Source organism: Simochromis diagramma, unplaced genomic scaffold (genome assembly GCF_900408965.1).
Source record: "Simochromis diagramma unplaced genomic scaffold, fSimDia1.1 OVJJ01000302.1, whole genome shotgun sequence".
Classification (NCBI taxonomy): domain Eukaryota; kingdom Metazoa; phylum Chordata; class Actinopteri; order Cichliformes; family Cichlidae; genus Simochromis; species Simochromis diagramma.
This window is the reverse complement of record NW_024386792.1, coordinates 12,756,307-12,770,853: the sequence shown is the minus strand read 5'-3', so window position 1 is coordinate 12,770,853 and position 14,547 is coordinate 12,756,307. Positions and strand designations below refer to the sequence as shown.

The window sequence follows — 14,547 nt, the reverse complement described above, 5'->3', positions numbered from 1 at the left end:
AAGCCCCGGGGCGTTGGGGCTTAAGAGGCTAAGTGCCTTATTGATTGAAGTCAGGGGAGGATGACTAGACCATTGTGAAATAATAGGAAGGAAACAGTAACTCAACAAACCACTTGTTGCTAACAAGGTATGCAGAAGCATCTGAAGCAGGTAGCAGAAGAGCATCTTTCAACGAGCAACACATTGATAATGGGCTACAGCAGCAGAAGACCACACCAGGTCCAATCCCTGACACTTAAGAGCGGGAAACGGAGGCTACAATTCACACGGGCTCACCAACGCTGCAGCAACTGTGTGAGGCTTTGTTGTCACCATGGACCAAAATCTCTGAGGAATGTTTCCAGCACCTTGCTGATCCTTTATGTGACTGTTTTTATTGTTAACTAGCAATATACAAGTAAAACTGAGTTGAACTGAACTGAATCTATGCCACGAAAAATTAAAGCAGTTGTGAAGGCAAAGGGTCCGGTCCTTTTTACTAGCAAAGTACTTCTAATATGTTTGTTTGGAAAACTACATTTTATTTGATAATATTACAGGCACTTATGATGAAATGAGTCTTATGTGTTCAAAGCATCTAATTTTTCCCTTTCAAGAATGTCTTAAAGGCCCTCTGATGAAAATTTAATTTTCAGCCTTGTTAGGATCTGTATGGGTTTTTTTATATGCCAGAAAACACACCATGACCAATAAAGGTTTTTATCTTCTGTGTTGAGCACATTGAGTTTGCATGTAATGAAATGTGCTGTATGAATAAAATGAAACAAAAAAGTTAGCAGACCCGACCATGGACTGTCTCAATGACAAAATATACCATCTTGCAGTGGTACATTTTCCATCGTTTCACACAGCTACATTATTCAACTGTCCATCTCAAACTGAAAGATAATGAAGACACAAAAATGCCTCTATGTAACTGTCTTCATACAGTTCACATCACAGAAGTTGGCAAGCTTTTTGAAATTCATTTTTTATGGGCTATTTCACCTTTATTAGATAACACAGTGAAGAGTGACGGGAAAGCAGGGAAAAGAGCACGTGGGAAAACATGCAGCAAGGGCCCTGGTTTGGAATTGACACCCTTGTGACAAATGGATGCTCGCTCAGCTTGCAAACGAAACCAAACAGGGTCAAACTTTGTAATAATGACACACTACTAAACATTAATAAAAAATAAGTAAGTGCTCAATTCATCATTTATAGAGCAATACTCCTCCTTAGTATGCAGTTTATATAAATACAGATATAAATGTTTATTCTTGTTTAATAAGCTCACATATAACATGCTCATTTTATCATTTATAAAGGCTAAGCATTTATATATATTATGATTAAGGTATGATCATTTGATTAATAATAATTTATTAATTAATAATGTGTCATTATTAAAACAAAAAAAAAAAAGTCAACTCACTGTTTGATGGGAACTCCTGAGGTAAAAGTTAAGAAATGCTAGTTTTTGTGATTTTAACAGTTTTCATGTTTTTAATTAATTACTTTATTTGGGTTGTGAATTTAGAATTTAAATTTGCACCTTAAAATATCTTCTCAAACATGCCTGAGATACAACAACCTATGAAACAGAGAATAATATGGCGGTGAAGGTGAAAGCTAAAAGGTGTATTCTCAGATACATCTTCAAATGAGTTGAAAAACAAACACTGTATCATAGAAATAACAATCATTTATTTCAAGTTACAAAATCAAATATCAGACTTTTGATCTTTCTACACTAAGGAGTGTGAAATGCACTTCACACACACAAATAATTTTTATTGCTGTATGTTCATCCACCAAATCAGAGTGAGAATTTTCACTTTCTCTTATTCCTTCTGTCCCTCGGTTTTTTCTTCAGGCTGTGCTGCTGGATCGCTGGCAGTCTCTTCGGGACAAAGCGCCTTGGTGGGATCCATCACAGCAGGTGGAGGCATGTTAAGACACTCCACCTGAGCCCTGAACTCCTCCAGCTCCTTCTGCTCCAGCTGTCTCCTCCGACTGAACAGGTAAAAATGCTGCCTTTCCCCCGACTCCATTCTCATGTGCATCAGCATGCAGTCATGGCAAGACGTATGGGCAAAGTTTGCACTGAAGTTGTCGTTCTCTGTCCCGTCAAAGGTGTAACTGCTGCCATTCAGAGTGATGTTGTAGGTGTGATACTGGCACTCGTTGTGTAAGCTGATGCTGCGGGTGTAGGAAATATGAGTTTCACTGGTGTTGCTGTAGAAGTTCACAGAGGCACTGTCTCTTTGTTTAAATCGCTCCAGGAATGGTGGGTGGCTCAAACTGCCTGCAACTAAAGCCCATTTCCCCTTCAAATGATGAAGATTGAGTCGGTCTAATGGACGGACCAACTCCTCGCAGGTCAGAGGAGCTGAATGACTCCCAGCCACCAAACAAAGAAGAGAAAGCGCAGCAAAAATCATGTTGAGCTATTAGTAGGCAGTCAGTGGAATATTGTCAGTCACACTGCAGTTTCAAACCTCTGGAGACGGTGAAGTGTGCCGGGTCGTTTTATAGTTGTTTCAGAAACATGTAGTTTCACAACACAGGAGAAAAAAGCACGGTAATTTTTCACCTGTGGTTTCCGTGATTGTAAAACTAAACAATATTTTGAAGTCCTGCCTGTGACTATTGATTGTTCACAGATAAGTTTTACCCGCTGACTGGTTTCTCTATTCCAGTACCTGTGGTGTAACACTGTGAAGTCAAATTGTTTTTATTTACTGTTCCCAGATTCCGGCTGTCCAAACATATTGTAAGGCATGAAATGCCAGGAGTTGAATAAACAGCACATATTAACAACAGGTGGTGTGCTAATGAAAGCTGCAAAACCTTATTCTTTTTTAATTGCACTTTGGTAAACTTACCCTGGTTGGGAAAGTATAAAAATCAGCTTGGTGTTGCATATTTTCTACAATTAACTGAAATATGGAAATTTGGAGTATATAAAATATTCCAAATGAATAAAATTCAAAATCTGTCAAAGTCTGTCAAGTCAAATTCTTCTTCTTCTATTCATCTTCATCTATTCTGATTATAATAAATTTAGATGTTGAACTTTATTGTTTTATTTACTGAATTAAAGCAACTTTACATAATATTCTGTTATAGTACAATGAACTATGAAGTCTAAGAAAGATGGGTGGAGGTAATGGTGGAGATATTTACTTACCCTCTGTTGCACTTTGTGTGCAACTATTTGATTTGGTCAGAAACCCCACAGTTATGCAACACTACCAGAGCCAGAGGGCAGAGTCCTGCCTCTACATGCAGATTCTCTGACATTTTTCTGAAACCATTTCGAATTCTGATGTAATTACATAACTGGGATTTGCTTTTACTTCATCATAAAAAAAGAAGAAAAATCCCTAATTTCAAAGAATGAGCACACTTCCTTCATTAATTTGTGTTTAAAAGCAACATTGTTATATTCTTATGATATCTTTATTTTGTTAAAGAAGATGTAAGCAGGTACAAACAACCCAGTGGCAACAGCATGACATGCATATTTTTGTGTCTGACTGCATCACATCTGTTCAAAGTTTTTTATTCAGTTCATGATTTGTAGGAGTTTATTTAATAAAACCTTTTTAGTTTGTATACATCAAAAAAAAAAAAAGTGGGATATTCTTGTGTATTTTGGTATCTGTAACCCAAAAATATAAGTGGCTGAACTATCCATTTAAATGAGCAAACTAAGAAAACAATTTAATAATGTTATCTAAAGCTGTAAGATTATATAATGGATTTATTAAAGGCCTGTTATTTCTAATTAAAATTATATCCTAAATTCCCACAGCTTAACAAATTAAATCAATTATTTAATCAAAAAGGACAGTCAGACCCAACAATATGAGCCAATATCAATGACCACTGTAACACAACGAATGTTCTTTGTTAATCATGACATATCTATGATAGCGAGAGCTTCTTCTTCTTCTTTTTTTAATAGTAGACTTAATTTAAGTATACTGATAATTGATTTAGTTTCAGTTTTTAAGTTGTTCTTCTTGGGATCAAAAAATATGTCACACAAAACAACTGAATTAATAGCATATAAATATACTAAAGGTATAATATCATAAAAAAACCCTCCTAATTCAGTCAGAATGATAATTATCTGTTTTTAGTACATCCAAAGATGTACTAAAATACAATAAGTACATGCACATGTACTTTAAAACTTTTGATTATTTTTGTGTATTAGAGCTAAACTACATATTTATGAAGCGACAGTAGGATGATAAAAATGTGAAGGTTAAAGTTTATACTGTCAGTTTATAATGAAAACCATTTAGTATGTGGGTGTTTGCATATTTTTTATCTGTAGTATATTATGTCCAAGATATAAATAATGCGAGTCAGAATCAGCAACAAATATTGCAATCAGTGAAAAAACAAAAAGCATACATTTCAAAAAGTAGCATCATATAAATTAATTCACCTTGATTTGGTAAACTTAGAGAGATTTCTGCTTAGTAACAAAGCTCCTTGGTGGGTTCTGTCACAGTAGGTGGTGGCAACCCACTTGAGCACTGAATTCCTCCATCTCCTTCTGCTCCAGCTCTCCTCTGGTTGAAAAAGTTAACTGACTTGTAAGTGGAGGTCATGATGCCAGCAGCGCAGTTTGGACATGTATGAAAGAATGTTAGAGTAAAGGTGAAGCTATTCAGTTTCATGAGGAAGAGCGCCAGTGTGTAATGTACTCTCCGTACTGTGTTTCTCACTGATACTGTGTCTGGTAAAGACGTTCAGGTTTCATAGTTCAGTTTCACATATTTAGCTCTGGAATTCAAAAGATCCTGGATATGTTGATTTGGGAACTGTGAGACCAAAGAGCATGGACTGTGCGTTATTTACACTGGCTGTTTGGTCTTGGTTAGTCGCATATTGTTTATGAAATAAAATTAAATTACATACAAAAACAGAAGTGTAGTGTTTTTGTGAAATTTTGTAAATTCAGTATTCAGTGTGATATTTGTAATATTTGGGGAACAAATATGAGTTGTACTCTTCTTGTGATTAATACATATGGATATATTTGCATGCATACTAATGAAAAAGCTCACTTGCACAAAATGTGCATACATTCTGCAAACATGCAATGTGAGCAGTTAGACTTAAATAAACTTATTAAGTAGATCAAATGCACTTCCACAGAGAATTTAACTTTATATTATATAGCTTGTGTTTAGTTGTTGAGACATCAGGTCTACTTTGTTGTGTCTCACACGTTTGTATGACAGTAATGTCTTGTGTGGGCAGAGATTCTAACATAGCCACATTAGCTCTACCAAGCTGTAAAATAAACTGTATAAAAACTCATAAAATGGTAAGACATTAAAGCTTCATGTTGAACCTATAGGTCACAAATAGGTGGTCTTTATTCACCCTTTCTTCCGCTTCAGTTTCACTTGACTTGATTTTGTGTTAGTTTCCGCATTAAATGTCTTAATAATTTTTATCCAGATTGACAGATTTGGTTACAGCAATAGTTGTACAATACTTTGTATTGAGGCAAATGTAAAAAAAAAAAAAACTAAAACAAAAAACTAAAAGAAAGGCAGTGGAAGCAAATCTGGCTGTTGTTTTATAATGAATTAAAGTCTGAGTAGGGGAAAAAAGTCTTCTCTACCAGGGTTCATTAAAATTAAACTACAACCTGAATCTAGGTGCGGAAAAAAATTCAATTTAATTAAAAAAATGACTATTCACAGCCATCTTCATTGGAAACTGGGCTTCTAATCTCTGCTTTCGTATAAAGCAGCAGGTTGACCACTATCCAGCTCCTGGCGCAGGATCCATATGTAATTGCCCTTTGAAATCCAGTCGTCAGGCAGGACAGACGTCCTGGGAGTTCTCAGCTCAGCAGGAGTTATTTTCACGTAGAAAACATGCTGCATTCCCTTACTCCAGGCGAGTCCAGAGCCTCTGGCTTTGGTTTGATCCACATAAGGACCCTGCTGTTATCCATGGGACAATCCCAGGAGCTGGTAGAGACACATGCAGTGATACATGCTGAAGGGAACAAAAGGCACAGACACCGAAAAACAACAGACACTCTGGGCCTTCCAATTTTCTGTCCTGATTCAGTTTTTATCTCTCAATCGTCATCTTGATTTGTCTTAATGCTACCATCTATGCCTGTGAGTGACTCACTCTTCTTTGTAAAAGTTTCTGTTTTTACTTTCTCCCACACAGTCTTACCCCCCTTTCCTCACTCCCTCGTCGCCTGCTTCTGGATTTAGCAGAAGGATTTAATCTGACTGCGTGGACTCCGGTTGATCTGCCTGCTATATAACGTCTCCAGAAACATCATGCCCATCATCGTCTGCTCTCATCATCAGAGTGCCCCTTTCTTCCTCCCACTCTTTAACATTGTCATTTGAAACCCGAGCAGGATCTGCCTCAGGAAAACCCAAATCCATTTCCATCCTCATGCTAAGAACAGTGGGTGTCATTGACCTGTTAGCAACTGACTGATTATTCTGCCCTCGAGCAAGGTTTTCCCTACTATTGGTTAGGATGAGTTCATTCTGCTGTTTAACAAAATGTATCAACCACTTCAAAAACAGCAAAAAATAAACAAAACAAAAAGAGAAGAATTATAAAATGTTCTAAACCTTTATGTTACATCGCAAAGCAAAGAAGCAATGACTGATTGAAGAGTTGAACACAACTCTTGGTATTTAAGGTAGCTTCTGAAGGGCTAAAAATATTTTCAGTTTGGCATATTTTTGCAATTAGCTGGATGTTATGTTAGAACAGTTCACAGCATAACTCCAAACTAAATAAGAGAAGTTTACTGACTAAGAACGTCAATATAGACGTGCATATATTTCTTTAAAATGATATAAACTGCTATAAAATAGTGCTGAAGCCAGTTACCCTCTTCTGTACTGCGTACAACTATTTAGTTGGATCAGAACCCTCCAGTTATGCAACACTGGCAATAACAGAGGGCAGAGTCCGCTCCAAGGGTTCTGTGATTTTGAAATAGCAGAAGTTTCTGTGAACTGTAGCAAAATCAGATTCAGTTACTGAATAGGGATACACTTTTATTCTATCATCAACAAAATAATGAAAAAAAAAAGTCAAACAGTGAACTAATTTTTGTCATGAATTGATGCTGATTGAAAGCTATATTTTCACATTCTTATTCTACCTATCTATCTATCTTAAAGACAAGCACACATTTTAAAAGGTGTGACCTACTGCTTACCAAATATGCAACATGACGAACATGAAATATCATGAAACCGTGTGTGGATAGTCATTTTTGCTAAACTGGATGTCATTAATCTCAAGTTTCACAATTTCCCACTGCACAACAAAATTAAACAGACTTTATCTTTCTTTGCACACTGTGTCATGTTCTTCAGGAATGATATCCACACTGGGAATACTGAAGCAGACTATGAATACTTCCATGTGAACCCATAATTGCTTTAGTTTGGTTTATTATGATGCTACAGTTTCCCACTTTGCTCTTGCTGAGGACAAGGGAAAAAAAGGTATCATCATAATACGCAACATAGGAATTTAATTAACAGCAGATGAAAAGGTACTAGTGTGCTATATTTGATGCACTAGCAATTTCAGTAGGTTAGTAATATAACATTAGTACACCCAAAGATATGGAGCAATACCGTTAGCTAAAGCTACTATTTTGATGCTCTTGGTTAAACAAAATACTTTGGTTAACCTCTCAGTATACTGTGTATTTGAATACATTTTTCAGAGAGCTTCTATTTACTTCTGTGTAAAAGGGCTTATCAAGGTGATTTAAAAATGATGAAGTGGTATAGTGGGGTAATGTGCAGAGAAAAGACTGAGAACTTCTGAGATTAAAGTTATAAATTTACAATAAAAATCATTTTACAGTCTTGGTCTAGCATGGTAATTTACAAGCAAAAACATAGACATTTTTTGATGTGCAGTATGTCATTTGCAAGATATGATTAAATGCACTATATAATGGATCACATAAAACTCATAAAACCATCCAACAACAACAGGTTCAACAAGCTGTTGTTGGTCCTTAAACATAAAAAAAAAAAACACAGATTAAAAAAATGGAGAATTAGAACTAGTTTTTATAGCTTCCAACACATGATCATCAATTGTTATTCTTTTTGTCACACTATACGCTGACATTCAGCACATTGAAGTTAACTGTCTTCTTCGCCTCCTTCTTCTTCTTTCCCCTTGCTCCCTTTATGGGACTTCTATCGTTCTCTGGTCAGTTTGTTGGTTGGTTGTCTATACAGGACAAAGCTCCATTTTAGGATCCATCACAACAGGTGGAGGCATGCTGAGACACAGCACTTGAGCACTGAACTCCTCCATCTCCCTCTGCTCCAGCTGTCTCCTCCGGCTAAGCAGGTAGAACTCGACTGCGCGGTAAGCGGGGGACTTGATGTGCATGGTGAGCACCATACAGTCTGCACAGGATGTATAAAACAAAGTTCCAGTGAGGTTGACATTTCTCGCCTTCATGGTTAAGACGTGGCCTTCCAAAGTAAAGTCAAGGAGTTCATACTGGCATCTGCCAGCAACTCGTTCACCTGTGATGTACGAGGAGTTGCGGATATCAACAACTACACTGGCTCTTCTTCTTGCAATGAACTCAAATTTCAGACTGACAGCGACTAAAGACCATCTTCCCGTCACATTGTGAATATCAAACTGTTCCAAAGGCTTGACCAACTTTTCACAGGCCACAGGAGCTGAACGGCTCACAGACACCAAACAGAGAAGTGTGAGAAGTATCGCAAACATGATGTCCGTCGCACCGTGGGGTCTCACTGAAAATGTGTCTGGTAAAGAGGTTTTCCTTCTAGTTCAATTCTTTCACATTCTCAGTTTTGTAGTGCTGGAAATTCCAGGATGGGTGAAAGGATTGTGTGTTGTTTACACCATGTTTGGTAAATTCAACATTCAGTCTAATGCAATATTTGAGTAACAAATGGTCAATGACCTCAAGTTGTATGCACTCTTCATTTTATCAGTTGTGATAAATCTATGTTTTAAATTGAGAAGAAATGGAAAAATATTAAAACCTCACTTTTGCTTTATTTAGCAGAGACGTTTGAAAGCTTTTGGGTTGGTTTAAGTACCTTTGCCAGCGTGGCTGCTTTAAGCGTAAAATTCATCATCTGCTCTCCCCATAGAGAGAAAATCTTAAATATGAAAATCTAGTAATAATGTTAACACGATAGAGGCTGTTCCAATATATTGTGTGCAAGTTTTTTAATTGTTCAGGTTTCAGGTTATTAAATCATAAATGAGAAGTTCTTTCTCAGATGCTCCCCTACATATTACCAAATCTAACACTGAGCTCTTGAGATGAGAAGACGACTTGTGGTTTACACCAAGTAACTGAACAACTTTGCTTTTTAAGGCATTCTTAACCAGAGTTGGGTATAGCCAAGTAATAACACCGGTTGGGCAATATCTCGCACTGAGGGAAAAGTCTGTTATTGAAAGGAAAGAGTGATGGCGATGGAGGAATATCTGCCTGTTTTGCAATGCTATGCACAACAGTTACCTCCCGGCAGGAATTTCCTGGGTTTGAACGCAGCAGTTGGCTGGCTCATGTCTGTCTGGAGGTCATATGTTCTCCCTGTGCTTAAGTGGGCTCTCTGAGGCACTCTGTCTTCTTTCTGAAGTCCAGACATGTGCATATTAGCTCAACCAATAATTCCAAATTGGCTGTAGGTGGAAATTTATTGTCTGTCTCTCTTTGTTAGCTCTGCAACAGACTAGTAACCTGTCCTAGGTGTGACATGGATGTGTGGGCCGGACCAGTGAAACTTTGCCTTCTGCCAGTGTGAAGACTTTAAACTGCACATTTAATCACTGAAATATCTCTGTATAAAATGACCATACACGATAAAGAAATGCTACAATAATAAATGAAAGAAATCTTAAATTGCAAGAAATAAGCGTGTAGGTCAGTAGACTTAATCTTGGTGTTGAAAGAAAGGGTTGGCTATAATAACAAATTTGTAAATATGTAATTTATAGCTTGGACAAATGTATCCATGCACAGCCAATCTGCACAGTGATGTTTCAACCTAGTTTAGAGAGGTACAGGATCCCCATGCAATAATTCTTTGAAATGTCTTTGTTGTCAGATGGAGCAGAGATTCTGGGAGCTCTCAGCTCAGCGGGACTTCTTTTCAGTTCGAGGACATGCTGCAGTCCTTTCTCCAAAGACTCCAGCTTTAGTCTGGTCAATAAGAAGACCCTGCTGTTATCCACGGGACTATCCCAAGACCTGGGAGAAGCGCATGCAGTGAGACATGTTGAAGGGAACACCAGCTACTGCCAAAAGGTGATGACTAGTTCCCTTATTTCTTTCATAATAAAAAGCTTCATGTGCATACATTTGGAAGACTGGTCAAGTGTGCACTCATGATTCACCTTTCAATGCTTTAACATATCTTTTTCTAAGCAGTATGTCCAAAATAAAAATCAATAAATACAATCTAAAAGTAAACTGCATGTAGTAATACATGCAAAGTTAAGTTTTGTGTCTTGGGATTTCTCAATCTGAATCTTAAATTCTGTTTCCTAGTGCTGTCTATATAACTAGATAAAAAACCATGAACAGAGAAAAAATGTAATACAGTCGCTTTTGCATTTCTTTTGCATGAAGCATGGATGATGTTTTGGGACAAATCCAGTATTTGAAGAACAAAAACTCTGAATGCAGATCAAGTTATGTTAAGAAGAGTATTGCAAATGACAGTTTAATCATTAAATCATTTCAAAAAAAAAATTATACACGCTTTCTGTATACAGTATGTACATTTGTAACAGAGTCATCTCAGGAATTCCAGGCCTTCCATGTTAAGAATTTTTTTTTTTTAAAAACCCATATGTATCATACTTTTAGGTAATATTTTTTTAACTATCAATGGAGCACACTGTTTATAAATGACACAATTTAACCAAATAGTCAGTTGGTTAAACCTGTTTAGGCTACTGTAGTGGGATTAAAAACATTTATTAAAAAGCCTAAAGCGATAACAGTCCAGCTTCAAGTCAGTAAAACAGAATATCTCCAGAAATTTATGAACCTTTCATTAACATTGCAATTTTCCAGTTACAACTCAGATTTTTAAAACTACAAAATGACTTCAGCAAATAATGTAAAATACATGAAATCACTTTTGTTCTCTGAAGAGAATTTTATCAAACTCAAAACAGTGTGGCCCAAAAAACAACTGTTTGGTTTTTCTTTTTAAAACTGTAGTTCCACTTTAAAACTAGTTCAGTCCATATGATTCCTCTCCTCATGTTGGAGCGAGCACACTTCCTGTTGCAGCATCAAAGCTTGAGACTGGGGATGAGGAAATTTCAAGAGGAATACTAGGAATGTTGGCAGTGGACAGTGGAGGAAAGGGAAGCAGCTTCCAGGCATTCTTATTAAAAAAAAAATGGATGGATGCACAAAACAAAGAGATGAGGGAAGTAATTGTTATGAACTGAGCAGCCAATGCACAGGCTGAAGGATACTGGCAGAGTGACGAGGTTGAGAGCAAATGCATGTACACAGAGGGCATTTACATGACAGAGCAGCAGTCGCATTTTTTGGGTTTGTTTGACTCAGCTGCATCTCCCTGGCTACCTGCGTTTGGGCTCTGTGCCTCTGCATTGGCTGGGCTGTCAGCGCCTGCTGGCTCTACCATGGTGCTGGGGGCTTTGGCGTTCAACAGAAGGGGTTCCTGTTCCCCAGACCCTGCCTCTGTTCTTTGGTTTTCTTGGGCATCAGCCAGAGGCACCTCCTGGAACTGATCAGTAAGACAGGTAGCCTCTTGTGCTTTTGATGCTGCCTCAGTTTCCTCTGGTACTGCTGCTGATTCTTCAGCTTGAACCTGTAGATTGGGACTAAGATTAGAAGGTTGTGCCTCAGTATAGACAGGCAACAAAGCCACCACAGTGCTCCCTGGAGGACTGATTAGGGACTGCGACTGCACACAGGCTGGATCTTTCAATTCGTTGTCCTGGCCCTCAGTTTTTACATCTCTATCTTCATCTTCACCTGGATTTGCCTTTATGCTATCATCTATGTCTCCCAATGGCTCACTCTCTGGCTCTGTAAAAGTTTCTGTTTGTACATCCTCCTCTGCAGCCTCCCCTCCCTCTTTGCTGGCTTCTGCTTCTGGATTTGGCAGAAGGATCTGGTCTGACTGCACGGACTCCTGTTGATCTGCCTGCGGCACAACCTCTCCAGAAACATCATCCCCATCATCTGTGATGAAGATGCATTCTGCTCTCATCACCAGAGTCCCTTCTTCTTCCTCCTCTTCTTTAACATTGGTATTTGGAACCTGGACCGGATCTTCCTCAGAAACATCCAAATTCTTTCCCATCTCCACACTAACATCACTGGTTGGCCCATTAGTGAGTGACTGATTATTTTCATCTGAAGCACTAACTTCAGTGTTTTCCACACCATTGGTTACAATGACTCCATTTTCATCCAGTGGTGCCTCTTGGTATACCTCCGTATCACCTTCACTTGTTTCTGAAGAAACCAACAAATACATATCAATAAAGGTCAACAAAATTCGTTAAAAAATGTTCTTCATTCATCAATATTGAACTGAACCTTTTACATTGATTATAAACTTTCATAATGTCTGGTGTAGAAGCAGCTTTTCAATACAGTTAGAGGTTGCTTTTTACATCATTAGCTCAGTGCAGCCAATTCATGTACAACATTTAACCAAACGGTTTTCTATCCATGAATGATCCATTAGATGGAAAAATTATTGACCTGCTCCATGAAGTGCATACTAATGAAGAGAGGTATCCATTTGAATGAAGCAGAACATTGACCATTTCAACATCAGCTAAAAATACATTAAAAAAGAAAAATAATAATAATATAGATATATTTTTTAGCTGATGTTGAAATAGTTCATGTGTATATATCTAATAGTAAAAAAATAAATATATGCTAAACCTTTTAGGCTTGGCCATGAGGTAAAGAAGTACTAGCTTTATAAAGAGTTGGACACACGAGAATGGAAAAAGGACTGGCCTTAAACTAGATACAGTATGCCAACTAATGTTTTTGAAGCCATTTAAATTCTGCAGTCTGGACAAGAAAGTTTTAGGCACTGGATGATTTCAATATAAATGGATGGGTTGATTACATTTCACCAACTCTTTTGTCTACTTTAACAGCTTGAGTAGCATCCCAACGGACATGTCCACGAACCTGCTGAACTATAAAAATGCAAGTTATGCACTTAGGTTTCTATTAGCATATATTTAAATTCAAACCCTTATCCAACATGTGTAATTATTCATAACAGAATATACGATCTTCCAGTACAGCATAGGTACGCGTGTGCCACTCTGTCCTTTATAATGCAAATTTCTATCAGTGTATACAACTCATATAGACAAGCACATCTGCAGGGAATTACGTGGTCTTTGAGGTGAGATAAACAGGGTCAGCACAAGCTGGTGATTAGATAAGAATTAACAAGAGGAAGGACAGAGAAAGGATAAGATTTTATCAGGCTCAGGTTGATGATGGAGATTTTAATAAAAGCCTGGATGTTTCTGGATGATATTCTGTTAAGGTGAATGTCCTATGCCCACCTGATCCAGTTGAATTGTTTTCTCCATTCTGTGCAACATCACTGACCACTTCTAAGGACAAAATAATTAGTTATTAATAGACATGTAATGTGTAACTTGAGCATGCTGAACATGATGGAGCAATAATTAACCAGAATTTACAGTATAAGGTGTAGTGCATCAGTTATTACACCTGTGCTTTGGATAAGCTGTCATGTCCTGACTAAATAACGTTATTCTTTTCTATAGGATGGCATCCATTCACAATCCACTGCAAGTAAAGAAAGAGAAGCTGGAAGAAGTCCCAGAATTAAAGAAATGAAATCTAACCAGTATGGACTGATGCAATTAAGTAAAAGCAGAATTAGTAGCGCAGCTGTTGACTGACAGTTGGTAGGTGCCAGAAAAGTGTGCACGCACACATTAAAAGGCTTTGGACAGAATACCATGTGAGTGTTAAGTGAAGCAGGCAGATGGATGACAGCAATACCTCACTCTACATTTATACATACAAATTCTCTATGAATTTAAACTATTTTTCAGGGTTAATTTACTGAATTTATCACTTTCTTTGATTAAAAAGACAATGAAAAGCAAAGCACCAAATTTTTACATTTCTTAATTCCCAAAGAGATGTTCATCTACTTACCATCTCCAGCATGTAACATTTTTACCTGTTGGGTAAAAAGGAACAGGGGACAAATTAAATGTATTGTACTCAAATGGTGACATTGTGAAGTGTTGACTTTATAAAGTTTGCTAATTTCTACCCAATATATAATCACTATAATCTATCTATAATATATAATCACTATAATCTATCTATAATATATAATCACTATAATCAGTTAAGACAAGTGCAGTTTAAACTGATCTAAACTGACTAAACTTCCCCCTTCAAATGGGTGAGATCTGATGAGATTGAGACAGATGATCCGCTAT

General features: G+C 37.3%; 1 protein-coding gene across 7 annotated transcripts in view; it reads right to left on the bottom strand.

The window, feature by feature from the left end:
• Positions 1 to 10,726: 10,726 nt before the first annotated feature.
• The window catches only part of palm3 (paralemmin 3), a 31,431-nt gene continuing 27,610 nt past the window's right edge, over positions 10,727 to 14,547 (bottom strand). For 5 of the 7 annotated variants that reach the window (XM_040024611.1, XM_040024610.1, XM_040024616.1 and 2 more), the window contains 3 exons: positions 14,255 to 14,279; positions 13,627 to 13,677; positions 10,727 to 12,538 (listed from right to left, as the gene is read on the bottom strand). In XM_040024611.1, coding sequence (XP_039880545.1) covers positions 11,574 to 12,538; positions 13,627 to 13,677; positions 14,255 to 14,279 — 1,041 coding nt within the window. In that variant the 3' untranslated portion in view covers positions 10,727 to 11,573. The remainder of the gene's footprint in view (positions 12,539 to 13,626; positions 13,678 to 14,254; positions 14,280 to 14,547) is intronic. The other 2 variants (XM_040024612.1, XM_040024613.1) reach the window with 2 other exon arrangements.